Source organism: Nanorana parkeri, unplaced genomic scaffold, assembly GCF_000935625.1.
Source record: "Nanorana parkeri isolate BGI_ZX_2015 unplaced genomic scaffold, ASM93562v1 scaffold246, whole genome shotgun sequence".
NCBI classification, from domain to species: domain Eukaryota; kingdom Metazoa; phylum Chordata; class Amphibia; order Anura; family Dicroglossidae; genus Nanorana; species Nanorana parkeri.
Window position 1 is genome coordinate 610,224 of NW_017306514.1, and position 14,936 is coordinate 625,159.

General features: G+C 39.3%; 1 protein-coding gene across 1 annotated transcript in view; it reads right to left on the minus strand.

Moving 5' to 3' along the window:
- AUH (AU RNA binding methylglutaconyl-CoA hydratase) overlaps positions 1-14,936 on the minus strand; it is a 159,515-nt gene that overhangs the window by 119,189 nt on the left and 25,390 nt on the right. Inside the window, exon 4 of the mRNA XM_018556669.1 lies at positions 5,054-5,140. Coding sequence (XP_018412171.1) covers positions 5,054-5,140 — 87 coding nt within the window. The remainder of the gene's footprint in view (positions 1-5,053; positions 5,141-14,936) is intronic.

Below are 14,936 nucleotides of genomic sequence, written 5' to 3' on the forward strand. Positions count from 1 at the left end.
TTCTGCACTGGAGCAATTAAAAACTACCACAATAAGTGGTTTGTAATTGGATTGCCATCCTATAATAAAATTCACCTTTCTATTTAAATCACTGTGGATGATATGTGATTTAAGAAGTAAGGCACAGCTATATACACATTAATTGGCTGGGGTGTCTCATGCTCCCCCACATCCCTTGTGGGTTTTCCTCCTGGTCCAGCACAACTTGATATGCCCGCTCAGAGATGACATAGTTGCAACTGATTCCAATAGTACTGTTTTTAATCATGATACCCCATATTTCACCGGTAGAAGTCCACAAAACACATTGAGAACCCAGAACAACTTTAAACCCTCCGATTTAGAAATTCTCAAAAACACACTGAATGAAATACCCATGTTTAATTTTCTCTGTAACCCCGGTAGAGGTAATATTAACTGTACTACGGAAATCTACATCAGTTGTTTTTTTATGATTTTAAATATTTTAATGAAGCTTAATAAAAGATGTGTGTTTTAAAAAGATACACTACTTAAAGTCATATATACAAGGCACCTTAGAAAAAATCCACATAGGCTAATATTTTATTTGTGCTTTCAAATGCAATTTCTGTTCATATATATCAGCTTACAATAGCTACTGAGGTACATATCCTCACCAAACAAAGCATATTCATAATAATTTTGCAAAGGAAATGGTAATGGCCAATAAGTTTAAAGGAGGATTCCAAAGGCTGCAGCTTTTCCCACTGCTCTCCCCACCTGTATGCAGCGGAGAAGTGAAGCACTTTCGCTGGCGGGGGGGCGGGGGAGGAGGCCGCTGTCAGAGCAGCATGGCCGAGCGGTGAGGAGAGAGAGCCGCCGGCTGTCAGATTCTGGCCGAGCGGCTCTCTCCTCAACGCTCCCCCCCCCCCCCCCCCCCCAGCTGCAGCGCTTCCTTCACTTCTCCTCGGATCCCCACTGCATACAGATGGGGGAGAGCAGCGGGCATCCAGAGGAAAAGCTGCAGGCGGTGCTCTGTGCGTGGCCAATCCTCTGTGCAGAGCTGTGCCGCCCCACTTCTCCCCAGCACCTGTACCTGCACCCACCCTTGCTACGGCCCTGCAAAACATCCTTTTCTTGCAGAACTTACATTCCCAGTGCTTTTCTCACAAAACCTAAATGTCAATACCCATTTAGTTTACATATTTTTAAATGTATACTTTCCATTAAATCTGGTCTGTGAAAAAAACAACATTTATGTTCTATTGCCATAGTTGGTTTAATTAGTGTATATGTGTAAATCTTACATAACTCTCCCAACTTGTTTAACAAAAAACTTTCTACCAAAACTTGCTATCTACAGAATACAGCAGACAGAGATATACAAGCTGCAAACCACAGCTAATGAAAAACCAAAAAAGGAGCTTATTTCCTTTAACCATTGTGGTTTTTATTCTGCTGAGTTATAAATACCTTTAGTAGCTTGTCAACATCAAATGAGCAAAGGGAAAACAAGCTGTACAAACATGTGGCAGGAAGCCATGCCTAGGAGGGGATTTTACTACTTAGCATGATAAAATTAGATATCCACATTTGTTGCCTATTGCCTTGTGGAACTGTTTAGCTCATAACTTCTCTTTAAGTATATGCCCTTACAAAAGTTTTTGTTTGATTGTTTTGGACAGAGTAGGGAAGGGTCAGAACCCCTGTAAGCTTTTTACCTCTATCTGGGACTTTATTAGAGATATTTATTCCCTCACTTCCTGTCTTGCTGACAATGTGTTACCAGACAGGAAGTGAGCTAAACTCTCCAACAGTAACAAAGACAGAAATAAAATGCTTTCCTTTAATAGAGTAGGGGAAGGCTAGAACCCTTGTCAGATTTTTTTATGTCAGTTACAGATTTTCCATCACTTCCAGTTTGGTGATTCTATTGTCACCGGAACAGAAAGTGACAGAAAATCTCTTGATTAAAGCAATGAATAGTGGTAAACAACCCAAACAGGGGTGTTAATTTTACCCCACTCTAACCAAAACTATATAAAACAAAAACATTCCCTTTAAGGTTTTATCCATTGCAAACTAACATGGCCATACCTACCTTTTATATGCATGTGATACCAGAAGAAACTCTTCTAAAAAGGTATTTTATACAATTTGAAAAGATGACGGCACTACCTACAACCACTAGATATCATAGCAATTGTGTTTGCTTACCCAGAGTTCCATTTTAATTCTCTTCAACCACTGATTTATCATTGTTTTAGTCTGACAAGGCACACACTGTCACCTTATAGATAGCTTACTCATTTTCCTCACCTCTTCTATCCTTCTAGATCATTGGTTTTCAATCTTAGTGAGGCCAGGGCCCAGTAAATTCTCCCAAAATCTTCCATGCCCCAACAGCGAAAACATTTTAATAAATATTCATACAATAAAAGTATGGAAAGCAAAATATGTATTTAAAATGTATTAAAAATGGAGAAATCAGTCAAAAATATGAGTTACTGGAATATAAATAGACACAATGACATAAACTATTAGGTCTATTTAAAACCTCATTTTCTTCTCCTTCTTGCTCTTTGTCTTTTTTCCTCTTTCCCTCTTTCCTGGGGGCCAGGAAGGCATAGGCTGTTGTTGGAGGGGAAGTGGGAGAAATGTGCTGTGGCAGGAGTAGTGGGGGTGTGCTGTCTGGGAACTGATGTGCAGTGAGCCTATGGAGATATGATGGATACCTGTTGTAAGTAGGAGTAGAGGAGATTTGCCGTATAGCGGCTGTGTGTGTGTGTGTGTGTGTGTGTGTGTGTCAGCGAGAGAGATGTGCTGGAGACCTTCTTTGAAGGGGTTGGGATGTGCTGAATACCTGTGACAAGGAGAGGTGGAAATTGCAGCACTGGAACCAAGGGATGTGATAGCAGCACATAGTGGGTATGCAGCATAGCAGATATCCACATCTGCTGTGCTGTATAGTTGCTGGGTGCTGTTATCACATCCCTGGGCTCCAGTGCTGCAAACTCCACCTCTCCTGCTCAAACAGTGCTGAAGAGTGGAGGTGGAATCTCCCCTGCGGACTATCTCAGTCTGTAGCAAGGACCTTAGAGCTGGATGTGGTAGGAGGAGCATCGTGTTAAATGGACGCATCCTCAGCAGGATCTTTGATTCACACCTAGGCGACAGCATTTTTGCTTGTTTCTATATGCATTTTTGCTGCATGTTTTATGCACATAAATCAAGTTTGGCGTTTTTGCAAGCAGATTGAACCACATTCATGTAAATGAGCAAAAACGCAGCAAACGTGCATTTTTCTTTGTATTGAAGTCTATGGGCCCAAGAAGCGCTTAATCTGCCAAAAAGAAGCTTGCATACTTTTTCCTGCAATGGGTGTTTTGCTACAACTGACATAATGATCAGATGTGAACATGGCTATAGAAATGAATGGGGTTTTGTTTTTTATGGCAGAAAAAGTGCTACAAAACGGTAGGTGTGAACCGGGACTGAATAAATGAAACAGCCACAGTCCCATCCTGCAGTTTAGTGTAATGTGTAGACACAATGGGGGAGGATTTATAAAACTGGAGCAGATAGAATCTGGAGCAGCTGCCCATAGTAACCAACCAGCTTCTCTCTTCAGTTTATTCAGTTAAGCTTTGAAAATGAATTCAAATTTCTGTCTGCTGCAGTTTTGATACATTTTCCTAAATGTGTAACCAATCAGATACCCTAGAACTGCAGCTAGTCAGGAAGATCTGATACTGTCATGTGACAATGTCAGAACTTTGCTGATAGGCTGCAGCTTCAATGTTCTCTCATTGGTTACGGGGTTGTGTTTACACAGTAGACTTCGGCAACTGTGGGACTGTGGCTGTTTCATTTATGTCAGCGGTCATTCTCACAGCTGGGAGAGTTCCAGTGTAAGGGCCTGTTCACACGACGTCCGTTTTCTGTGCTGACCTAATCCGTACGCTCCTGCACTAAAAATGCATCCCAATGTATCCCTATGTGTTTTATGGGCTACAGTTCTCACGTGCGCAGTCCGTTCAGGTTACGATAGAAAAATACTGCATGTCACATTTTGTACGGCCAGGAAACTGTCCGGGAACGCAAAACGCATCAAAAATGCGTCAAGAACGCACTGCAGCTAACATACTGACAGCCCCACTCCAGCAAAAAAACAAAAAACGCAGCAAAACACATAGCACCGAGTCTGCTGATCCGCACCTGAAACTCATGTGAACAGGCCCTAAGGCCTGGCAGGAGTAAGGCTGCAGCGTGGCAGTTGCACTGCTTTAGATCATACTGTTATTGGTAGGTTTTGCTAAACAACTGTATGAACTAGTCTTTGGAAACATTTGATGCATTGTATTACTGATAATAGCCTTCCCTGGTATATCTAGAACTTAGAACAGTGCCACAGGAGATGATGGTACCAAAAAAATTTATAGAAAACATTAATATAGATAAGCTTTACATTTTAAATTCATATGAGGTTTACATGTACTAAAAAGCATAAAGTAAACAGAAAACAAAACATTGGTGTCATTCTATGGTGTCAACATGGTGTTTTCAGAGTAAAATATTATTGACATCTACAACACAGCTGACCTGTGTTTTGTCTTTCCAATCATTAATCCTGTAATTGTAATTGCCAAACAAGTCAACACTCGTATTGCTATCTAACAAAGCAGTGCCTCATGTGTTACAAGATCCCATCTAAGCAATCAGTATTGCAGAAATAACTGTGAAAAGGCAATTAATATCAATTAACATGTTAAATGGTACAACATTCTTAATTTCTTTTCCTAAGGATGTGGTCTAAATGGCAGATAAAAAAATACAAAGAGCTTCCTAAAACACTGTCAGAAATATTGTACACATTAGTAGACTTATAGCTCTGTTTGTCTCTAAAAAGGAATTATGTTAGAACAATGTTCTCAGAACTTTACACATATTAATATACAGATATCAACACAAAGAAACAGTTCTCTGTATGACTAAATAACTGTTTACAGAAGAAAATGTGTGCAATTACACTGGTAGAACTGGTAAGTCTTGTGTTCCAAATACAGATGGCTACACTAAACTGTCTACTTACCAAATTCATTCATGAGGGCTCTTGCTCTTGATACAAATGGTCCAACTTCACTAGGGTGCATCTTTGCTCTCTCTTTTAAATCTGCTCCTATACACAAAACAGATAAAACATTCAAGTAAAGAAAACAGACACTTTCTTTATATCTTTTGTAGCAATAGTTTAACAAACGGTTGACAATGTAGGAAACAGAATTACAGGGATTCTAGCAGAAAAATCCTCAACCTCCACTGCAGCAGCAATGCAGCTTGGTCAAGAATATATACCCATCATGATGAATGGACATTAATAAAGAAGTAGCACAGAGAGCACATACCTTTTCTCACTATATCCTCATGTCAGTGTGTTCACAATCAGCACATGCAACAGAGCTCAACTGGCTCCAGTGTTGGTCCTCCCTCTCCCAGTATAACTGCTGCTGTATCACAAGACGCTGATATAAAATTCTTATATATATGTAGTGGTTTTTTATTGTACAGGATTGCACTAAAAGTAACAGTGTTTACTCCATCTGCCTGGAATATAGCTTGAGGGCTGGTGCAGACCTGGGTGATCCAGTGACGCGTGTGCTGGGACCGTACGATCATGTGCCACACAGCGGTTGCGGTGCTGCCCTATTGATTTCAATGGGGTTATAGCAGCGCGTCAATAGCTGGGGAAAAAAATGTACATGTACCTTGTTTTGCCACATGCGACGAGCCTGCTTTTTTAGCCGTGATCGTGTTCAACTGCACAGGCATTCGAAAAGAATGGCACCACCATTTGCGATCATTCGCGATCAGCGGAGGGGTGCGACTCCATGACCGCATGGCAATCCGTGCGGTTTTCTGCACGATTGCCGGGCAGTCACGGATCGCACAAGTGTGTACCCGGCCTTAAAACAATAACATTTTATTTTAAAAAGTAAGTAAATAAAGATCCCCTGTAACCTAAAAAATTTAAAATTTCCATTAAAAAAATACATAACAAAATAACAGAGAAAAGAAAATGCTTGGGATATGTCTAGATCATAACCATGGCCATCAGGGAAAAACTCCTTTCTCTTACTTTTCCTTTTTGAAGTACAAGGAGTAATTCGTAGACAAAATCTTATCTTATTGTGAATACATTATGATCACAGAACACTAACGCATTTTTACATTTTCCCTTTCAGCATGTTCAACTTGAAGGAACATTTCCATAATCGCTGTTGAAAAACGGGAATGTCTCACTGAGTAAGCGAAGAGATTGAAACATACTCATCACTCTGCACACGCTTTCTTTCAAAATATAAACAATCCTCACAGCTATATTCTAGTAGAGTCTACGTGCAATCATCCACCATACTTCCATCACAATGCACGTGCATCAAGTTCTCATCAACTTCAGCTGAAATACACAGATGAGTTAGGACTAAACTTTAATAATTTACATGATTAATGGTATTACAGACATGGACAAATTTGTTGGTGCCCTTATAGCTCATTAAAAAGATGCCTTATTCTTCTTGAAACGTGATGCAAGTAAAAGCAATTGTCTCATGTATACCTACATGCCTTTAATATGTCAGAGTAAAGCAATAGTAAAACACTAATCAGTATCAGACATGTCCTGTAATTAGTCAGCCTATTCAAATGAAAAAGTAGTCTCTCTGCTGTTTGGCGTCTGTGTGTGCGACACACTGAACACGGCCAAGAGAAAGGAAAGGAGAGAGTTGTCTGAGAGATCAGAAAGAAAATATAGACCAGCATGTCAAAGGTAAAGGCAATAAGACCATCTCCAAGCAGCTTTTTGTTCCTGTGACTACAGTTGCAAAATTGTTTAAAACATTTAAGATCGGTGGGAGTGGAGCCAACCTACCTGTATGTGGCCACAAGTGGAAAAATCGATCTCAGACTAAAGAAAAAAAATAGAGCAAATGGTAGAAAAAGAGCCAAGGAAAATTTCCAAAGAGAAAAAAAGACTTATAAGAGAACAATGGGGTAAGTATTTTTCCCCATAGTTCTCTTTAGGGTCACGGGAGGACATACACTGAGTGGCCAGATTATTATGACATTCCCGATCAGTACTTCGTTGGGCCACGAGATGACTCCAGGAGATGTTGAAAGGTGATGCGAGGAATCTGACACTGCACTGTTGCCCTTCTGTTGTCTTGTACCAGTCTTGCCACTCTCAGTTCTGCCCTAACATTGACTAGTCGCTGACGCTCACAATTTGCACGTTCAGACCCAGATTTTCGGCTGACAGTCCAGTCTTTAAAACACTTTAACAACAACTGCTCTTGAACATTTAACGAATTCTGCTGTTTTGCTGATACTCGCTCCATGGCTCGGAGCGCCAACAATCATCCCACGTTCAAAGGCAGTTAAATCGCGTTGCTTACCCATATCTTCAGAGACAAAATCACTTCTACTGTCGTGGTAAACAACCTGCTTCCCTATTTATAATGGTCTGGCCCTCTAGCAACTTCAGCGCGAAATTATAGCTAATTATAGCTAATTTGCCTACAAATGTGAGGTGGTCATAATAATCTGCCCACTCAATGTATACTAACCTCCTCCCGTGACCCAAAGTTCAGTATATTGCGGGCTATATATATGTGTGTATGTATGTATATACACCGTATATACATACACATACATATTAGTGTGACAGACAGCCTCAGCTGAGCAAGGGCATGATCCGGGATGGAGTTTGTGTCACCAAGATTCTTGCCTTTTACAGGTAGACTGGTTGGCTCCCTACAATCTGGCTGTTTTAGAAGTAGACTGGCAGTTAATAGCTGGCCACAATCTGCCGCACTTGATTAATAAACAGATTTATTTGTAAAACTAGACGGTGCTAAAGAGTATAGGAAATTGCTATACTCCTCAGCGCCGTGCAAATGTATAGCTGGACGGACGTTATGTTGCCGTTTTGTGTTGCACGTTTTTCTTCTGTGGAGATATAAAAGTGGGCAAGAAGCCCTTAAAAGAGAACTATGGCCCAACCATTTTTGCTATAGTTCTCTTTACGGTCACAGAAGGACATATGCTCAATATTAATAGAATCAGAAGGACATATACTCATATACCCAAAACTCAGCATATAGCGGGCTATTGCCGCTATATGCTGACAGCACAGAGCCGTGTTACAGTCGGGTCAGATCTCGGCAATATTGCTGGGATCAACACCACTGCCAGATTGCCAGCTGTGCCCGCCCCCAGCTCCAGTGTCACACGTCGGCTAGAACTATGGGGATAAGTGTATTTCACTCTCCCCATAAGTTTCCTTTAAATGTGTGGACTGCCTCTCTGCAAGCTCTACGTTTGAACCTGACCCCTAAATGTGTTTATATACATACATACACATATATATATATATATATATATATATAACGTAAAGGTAGTGCATTACAATATATATTATCTCACTGGTCTCTGCTAAACATTTCACCAGTAAATCATCTTCAGCTGAAAGGCATGACTAAAATAACAACAACGCTGGCATTTACATAAAATTGCCATGGTTCAAAGTGCAGCTTAATCTCTGGAAAAGGTATACTATATATGAAAGTGCTAAATACTGATACAATCTCAATGCTGTCATCACAGGGGCTACTTTACATATTTAACCATATAGTATGACATTTGGTTTATGCATCAATAAATATACCTCTAAAAGCAATTCCTAACTAGGAGTTTTGTGCACTAGTGATTCATGCTGAAGTCCCTTATTGCTCTGCAGATGTTATTGCCAGTCACCAGTAACTGCCAGTCTGTTAATGGCATTCTGAAGCTCACATTTTCCTGTGCTGGGGCAGGCCCTGTTGCACAACCATAACATAAATAGAGCACAGTTTTATTACTTACTTTATAACAAGTGAGATTATTATTCATTACTAAACCAAAAAAAAGAACAGATAATGAGGCAACAACCGTCTTAATTGGCCCAAATATATTTAAAAACAATTTAAAATATTTAATAAAAGGTTACCATTTTGAAAACCTAATTCAATCTGCTTATCACTTAATTTTATAAGTCCACATAAATAAATTCCTGACTTTTACAATATACAGTAACAGTTACGTTTTTTTAAGTGCAACGTTTATAAAGTATACTGAAACCAACAAAACAAAAATACGTCATATACCGCATCTTACTAGTCCTTAAATGATGTGGCTGCATTAGTTATCTTTTTTCTTCCTTACTTTCATCTGGTAATCCTGTGAATTACTACACACCATGGAAGCTGACTATTCTCCTGCTTGAGCTTAGGGTTCATACACTCTGTCAAGAGGTAAGGCTGCACTATTATAACAATTTAACAGTAGAGATTTAGATGGCTACATATGGCCATAAATGACTGGTTCTCTTGATGTGCTATATCAATCATTGAAAATGAAATGTAGGCTTTAGAGTAACAAAATGTTAAAGTTTTCTGTAATTAAAGAGAAACTGAAAATAACTTCAAATAATTCATTTTGTATCACTTGTCAGGTATTATGCCTTTTAATCATTTTTTCTAATGTCATCAAACACTAAATAGTTAAAATATGATAAAATGTGTTTCTTAGAGTACATCACAGGACACGGGGTGAATTTTGAAACCAATGGGTTTTGTAGCTACCTCCAGGTGATTAGATGCTGGCAAATCAAACCTATAAGGACAGCCCTGTGTAACACCTCCCACTCCTGGCAACCCTGTTTTTTAGCAAGCAGTACAAGAGTGCATCACAGAAAAGGGGGGAGGGTGCTGTATTCTGTGATGTACTTAAAGTTACTGATGTTGCAGGTAAGACAAAAGTTCTGTTTTCTTGACTGTACATCACAGGACACAGGGAATTAATTCTGTAAGCAATGGGATGTCCAAAAGCAGTCCAATAGAGGGCAGGCAACACAGCAAACAATTGCTAACAGGCCTGTGAAAAAACACAAACACCCACAGGGAACTATAAAAGAAGGGCCTACAGCTCAGAGTGCAAAACGAAGAACTCTGCAGCTGTAGCTACTATATGCAGAGGCCTGAACTTCACCTTATAAAACCTGTGTGACAAGGTGGCTGCCTTACAGATTTGGAAACCTGAAGCTTTAGGAAGCCTAAAGATGCTTGAAGGCCAAGGAAGCACTAACGCTCCTAGTAGAGTAAGCCCTTACAGGTAAATACTCAAAGGCCTGAGTGACAGTTCACCAAATCTATATGAACCATCTCTCTCTCGAAACTGAAAATTGGCTTTGCAAGCTATTATTAGGTCTATGATCTAACACAACACCCAGATCCTTCTTGATGATTGACTCCCCAGAAAAAAAAAATGTACGATGCATTCATGTTTTAGCCCCTAAGAGCATAACACGTTATGAACATTAAACCTAATTTGCCGCATAGTTGCCCAATCACACATTGCATTCAGGTCTGCTTGCAAGTTAGAGCCATCTTGCAGGGACTTTATTTCAATACATATCTTGGTATCATCTGAAAACACAGAAATAGTACCAAACGCTATATAATCTAAAAAAAAGATTAGGGTAAGGGTCCCAACAGTGAACCTTGGAGTAAGCTAATAACAATCTTAAACCAGAGTATGACGTAATTAATCACTACTCTATGAAAAAGATCTTCAAGACAGTTTTCTATTTATTTACAGACTGAATTTTCCAAGCCTGTAGACGTTAACTTGCATATTAGCCATCAGTGTTGAACTGTGTCAAATGCTTTAGCAAAGTCCAAGAATACTATATTCACTGCCACTCCTAAGTCTAAGCTTTTGCTTACTTTTTCATAAAATGAAAGTAATTTGGCAACTTCAGACTTTCAGGATTCCATTTTGGCACCCATGTATAATATTTTTTTTGCAAAAATTCTTCTAGGTCCTTTATTAAACTCGTCAGCATCTTCCTGACTGTACAAGTTAAACTTACAGGTCTGTAGATACTTGGCTTTTTTTAAATATAGGCGCCAAAGTAAGTCATTAAAAAGAGTCTCTAAAACCCAGAAACAATAGCTTTCAAATAGGCTGCCATTGCCGACCTTCTGAAAATGCTAGTTGCCCAACTATTACAACCTATAAAAACCTAAATATTAAAACTGTGTTAACTCTTAGACATCAGTACTGTAACTGACCCAGAAAAGGAAGTATGCATCTTGGGAATGTCAGGGTATAGTCAGAAGGCATTATCTGAAATATTTTCCTCAGTTATGAACTGGGTTAGGATTACTGTAAATCAGGAAGGTCATCATGCCAGATAGGCAATACTGTAAATAAGTATATTTTTATACTATTTGATGGCCATATTTGCATGTAGTGTGGCATATGTTTGTAGAGTTATTAAACAGTGAGAGTTTTGGAAATAATGTTTAATGTGTACCAACGATTCGAAAAGGAACACTAGGGATTTTGGTGGTCATTCCATTGAAGGGTTTTTGCTAAATAACTAATTGCACTCTACAGTATATCAACAGGATAGTCTGAATAGGAAGTTATTTCCATAATTTATATCAGATAATATACAAATTCATCTAATAAACTTCTGAAACATTTTCAATCAGGCCTGGAAATATTAGTAGCACTTTTACAGTCAGTTTATAATCTGGTTCTATTTAATAGTTTACCTATTACAGCATGTCTGCAACCAACGGGTATAGAAACCAAACCTGGAAAATATGACGTTACTAAGACTTATGAGTCTCCTTTACACTAGTGATGTAACTGAGTAAACTAGGCAGAAATTGGATCCAAAATATGTATAGCTTTAGGTCTCTTAGCAGCAGCTTGCAACTTGATATAATAGCTTTGCTGTCAAAAGTCCTACGTGCAAAAAAGACATACTTCCTTTACATGCTCTGATGTGATGAACAAACAATAGCCGTAAGTTATGCCAGTCTATGCCTGCTTTAAAATGATAAAAATCTCAGTGAATCATACATAATTGCACCTCTCAGAATGGATGGGGGGAAAAAAATCAAAAGCCATTTTCAGAAAAAAAATATCAACAGTAGCACAGTACAGTTAAAATAGAATCTTTCAATTAAGTAAGGACAATTGCCTGAAGACCCGAAGCGTTTTCTGGGATGCAGTGGTAGTTTGGAGTGCTGTGATAGATTAACAGAATCTGCTTGTTTGAGAAAAACAATACAGACAGCTCCTGGTTACGATATACTGTACTTGGTAAATAGGTTTTCACATTTCTTCAACTCAAAATGAAGTAGAGCTCTGTGAACAAAAGATGGATCTGTATTTTATCATAATGTATATCTTTTCCAGCAGCTGCTTTAGATGCATTCAACAACCATCTATCTATAAGAAAGATGGAAATAGTATAGAATCAAGTTCAATAAAATCTTGGCTCTAATTAATTAAATTGAATATATTTCTCTGCGAGTGTAAGATTTATATAAATATGTATTTGAGAACAATTATCATATTTAAGTATTTGAACTGAAATCAGTTTCTTGCCATCGTTTCCTTATCTTGATACATACTAGAGAAACCTGTACAAGTTACTAAGTACTTGTTACTGTTCATTACCTCCTAATTATGATATTTATACTTTAGCATGGCCCACAGTTCATGAGGTGCTCTTGAGACAGCAATTAAAATTTAATTTTACATGGTACCTCGTGTGTTGTCAGGGGTTTACGGCTGGGCAGTGAGTGGAACCCCTTGGCAGGGACAAGGGAAAAGCCAAAAGTGTAGTCGGGTCCAAGTACGTTTCGAGGCAGGCAGCTAGGTTCAGAAGCGAGAAGGCTGGCCGAAGGGTCGATAACGGGGGTTCAGGGAAGGGTTCAGGAAGCAACAGGTTTACACACAGGGAGCTGGCTATCACACTATAGGAGGTAGAATAACTCAGCAATAAGCCAAGGATCCGACTGGTTTAAATACCCAGGGAAACCAAGGACCACCCCCTGGTTGCCGAGGCGACCAGGAAGCTTCCCTAACCAGGAGCCAATAGCAGGGCTGACGGGGGGGAATGGTGTGTGCTGGGGACCTCCCCCAACCTGGCTAGCACCTGAAAACGCTAAGTGGTGCAGGCGCGTTACGCGGTGCAGGAGTCCTGCCAGGAGGAGGGGAACCCCGTGCCCTGCGCCACCGCTGGCAAGCCTGGTAAGGAGCAGCACCCCTGGTTCCCTGGCGTGTTTAATTTCAATAATTTCGGTCTAAAGTTTTCCTATCCAATACTCCAATACAACTACTGCTATTAACCTTTTGTAATTATTATTATACATGATTTATATAACGCCAACAGTTTGCGCAGCACTTTACAATATAAGGAAGACATTACAATCACAATACAATTCAAGACAAGATGGTAAGGAGGGCCCTGCCCCTGAGGGCTTACAATCTAAAAGGGAGGGGCAAGTGATACATGAGGAGGTAGCTGTGTGGGAATGAATTGTATGAGAACGTGATGGTTGAGTGGTTAGGTTGAGGTGGGACATTTTGTTGAAGATAAATAGCAAAATTATATAAAATGTACCTTTCTTTTTATTTACTTGTAGCATAAGAGGAAACATGTATTCATTATTCTTCTACATCAGCCTATTTTTCCAGAGGAACCCTAGAATATTCAGCTATCAGGGAACCCCTGCTACACATGATTATATCTACAGCTCATGATGCCTTTGCGCGATCAGTAAATAATATTAAATAATGTGCACCTGGCATGTTTGACAACCAAGGTGGATCATTTATAACACCCTCTATTCTATAAGACAAAGTTATTTTTAGTAACAATCATGATAATGAAATAAAACAAATAATTACAATGGCAAGAAATGCAGACAGCGGAAAAATTGCAGTATTCCCACACATTACTGGCCAGTGTAGAAATGCCCCCTTATATTGGTAGTTAGTGGAGAAATGTCTTGTTACAGGCAGCTAAAAGATCACTGGTTATTTATCTTATGTACGAATAAAGAATAAGTTAAACTGCTTCCATGACTTTGGCTCTGCTAAGTGACAACATTATAACTATGATGGCACAATCAGGTCTGCCATTTCTCACTGCTGCAGGAGTGACTACCAACCTCTGAAGGAACAGCGGTTGAGGTTTAACAAAACTCACAAACTATTTCACCAGTTATTTTTCTGTATTTCCCACTTACAGTAGATTACCAACAATGTTTATTCTAGAACCAGTTAACTGTCTGAATCTCAAGACTATCTTTCAAAAATCTGGTCTGCAAAGGCAGTCAGTGGCAACTGATGTTGGGTTTCACAGAAATACTCTAGAGGCTATGAAAATATGTAAAAACATAGTACTATAGGTAGACTAAGAAAAAGAGATCCATCATGTTCAACCTTTCAGCAATTCTGTATTCGCCCAAAAGACAGTAAACCTAGCCCTTCTAGCGGTCACACAAGCTGAAAACCCTTGCTATTGATTCTCCCTGATATGCTGGCACCAAAGGTGTTCATAGCACACCTGCCATGCCTCTATCCATCAACTTAACATAAACAATTACATTTGTGTTTAGCTATGAATTGCCAAATAAGGATGGCTGAAGTAGGTCAGATAATTTCTGTACACTGGACTACCCCCGATGTATATGAAAGTCCTACGTTTTTTTTATTCTCCATTGAACAAAGAATACTGAATGGGGCAATGACAATTTTGCACACATGTACATTAGCAGAAAGGATACTACATTTTTTTTTTTTTACAGTAGGCTAGAGTACTGGAAATAACACAATCTAGACTATGTCCACACAAATAGGTTTTACTCCTTACTCTACCCTAACCTTATTTTCTGTTTATTGGATGTGTTCTTCTTACTGATCTGTTCAGAACTCACACACCGAGGTTAGAGAATTGGCATTTTTATAAAAATGATGTATGGCCTCTGAAAGGTTGCAGACATGCTTATTACATGCACATACCAACATACATAACCAAAGTGCAGTTGTGAAAAATGAATCTCTCTCAGTCA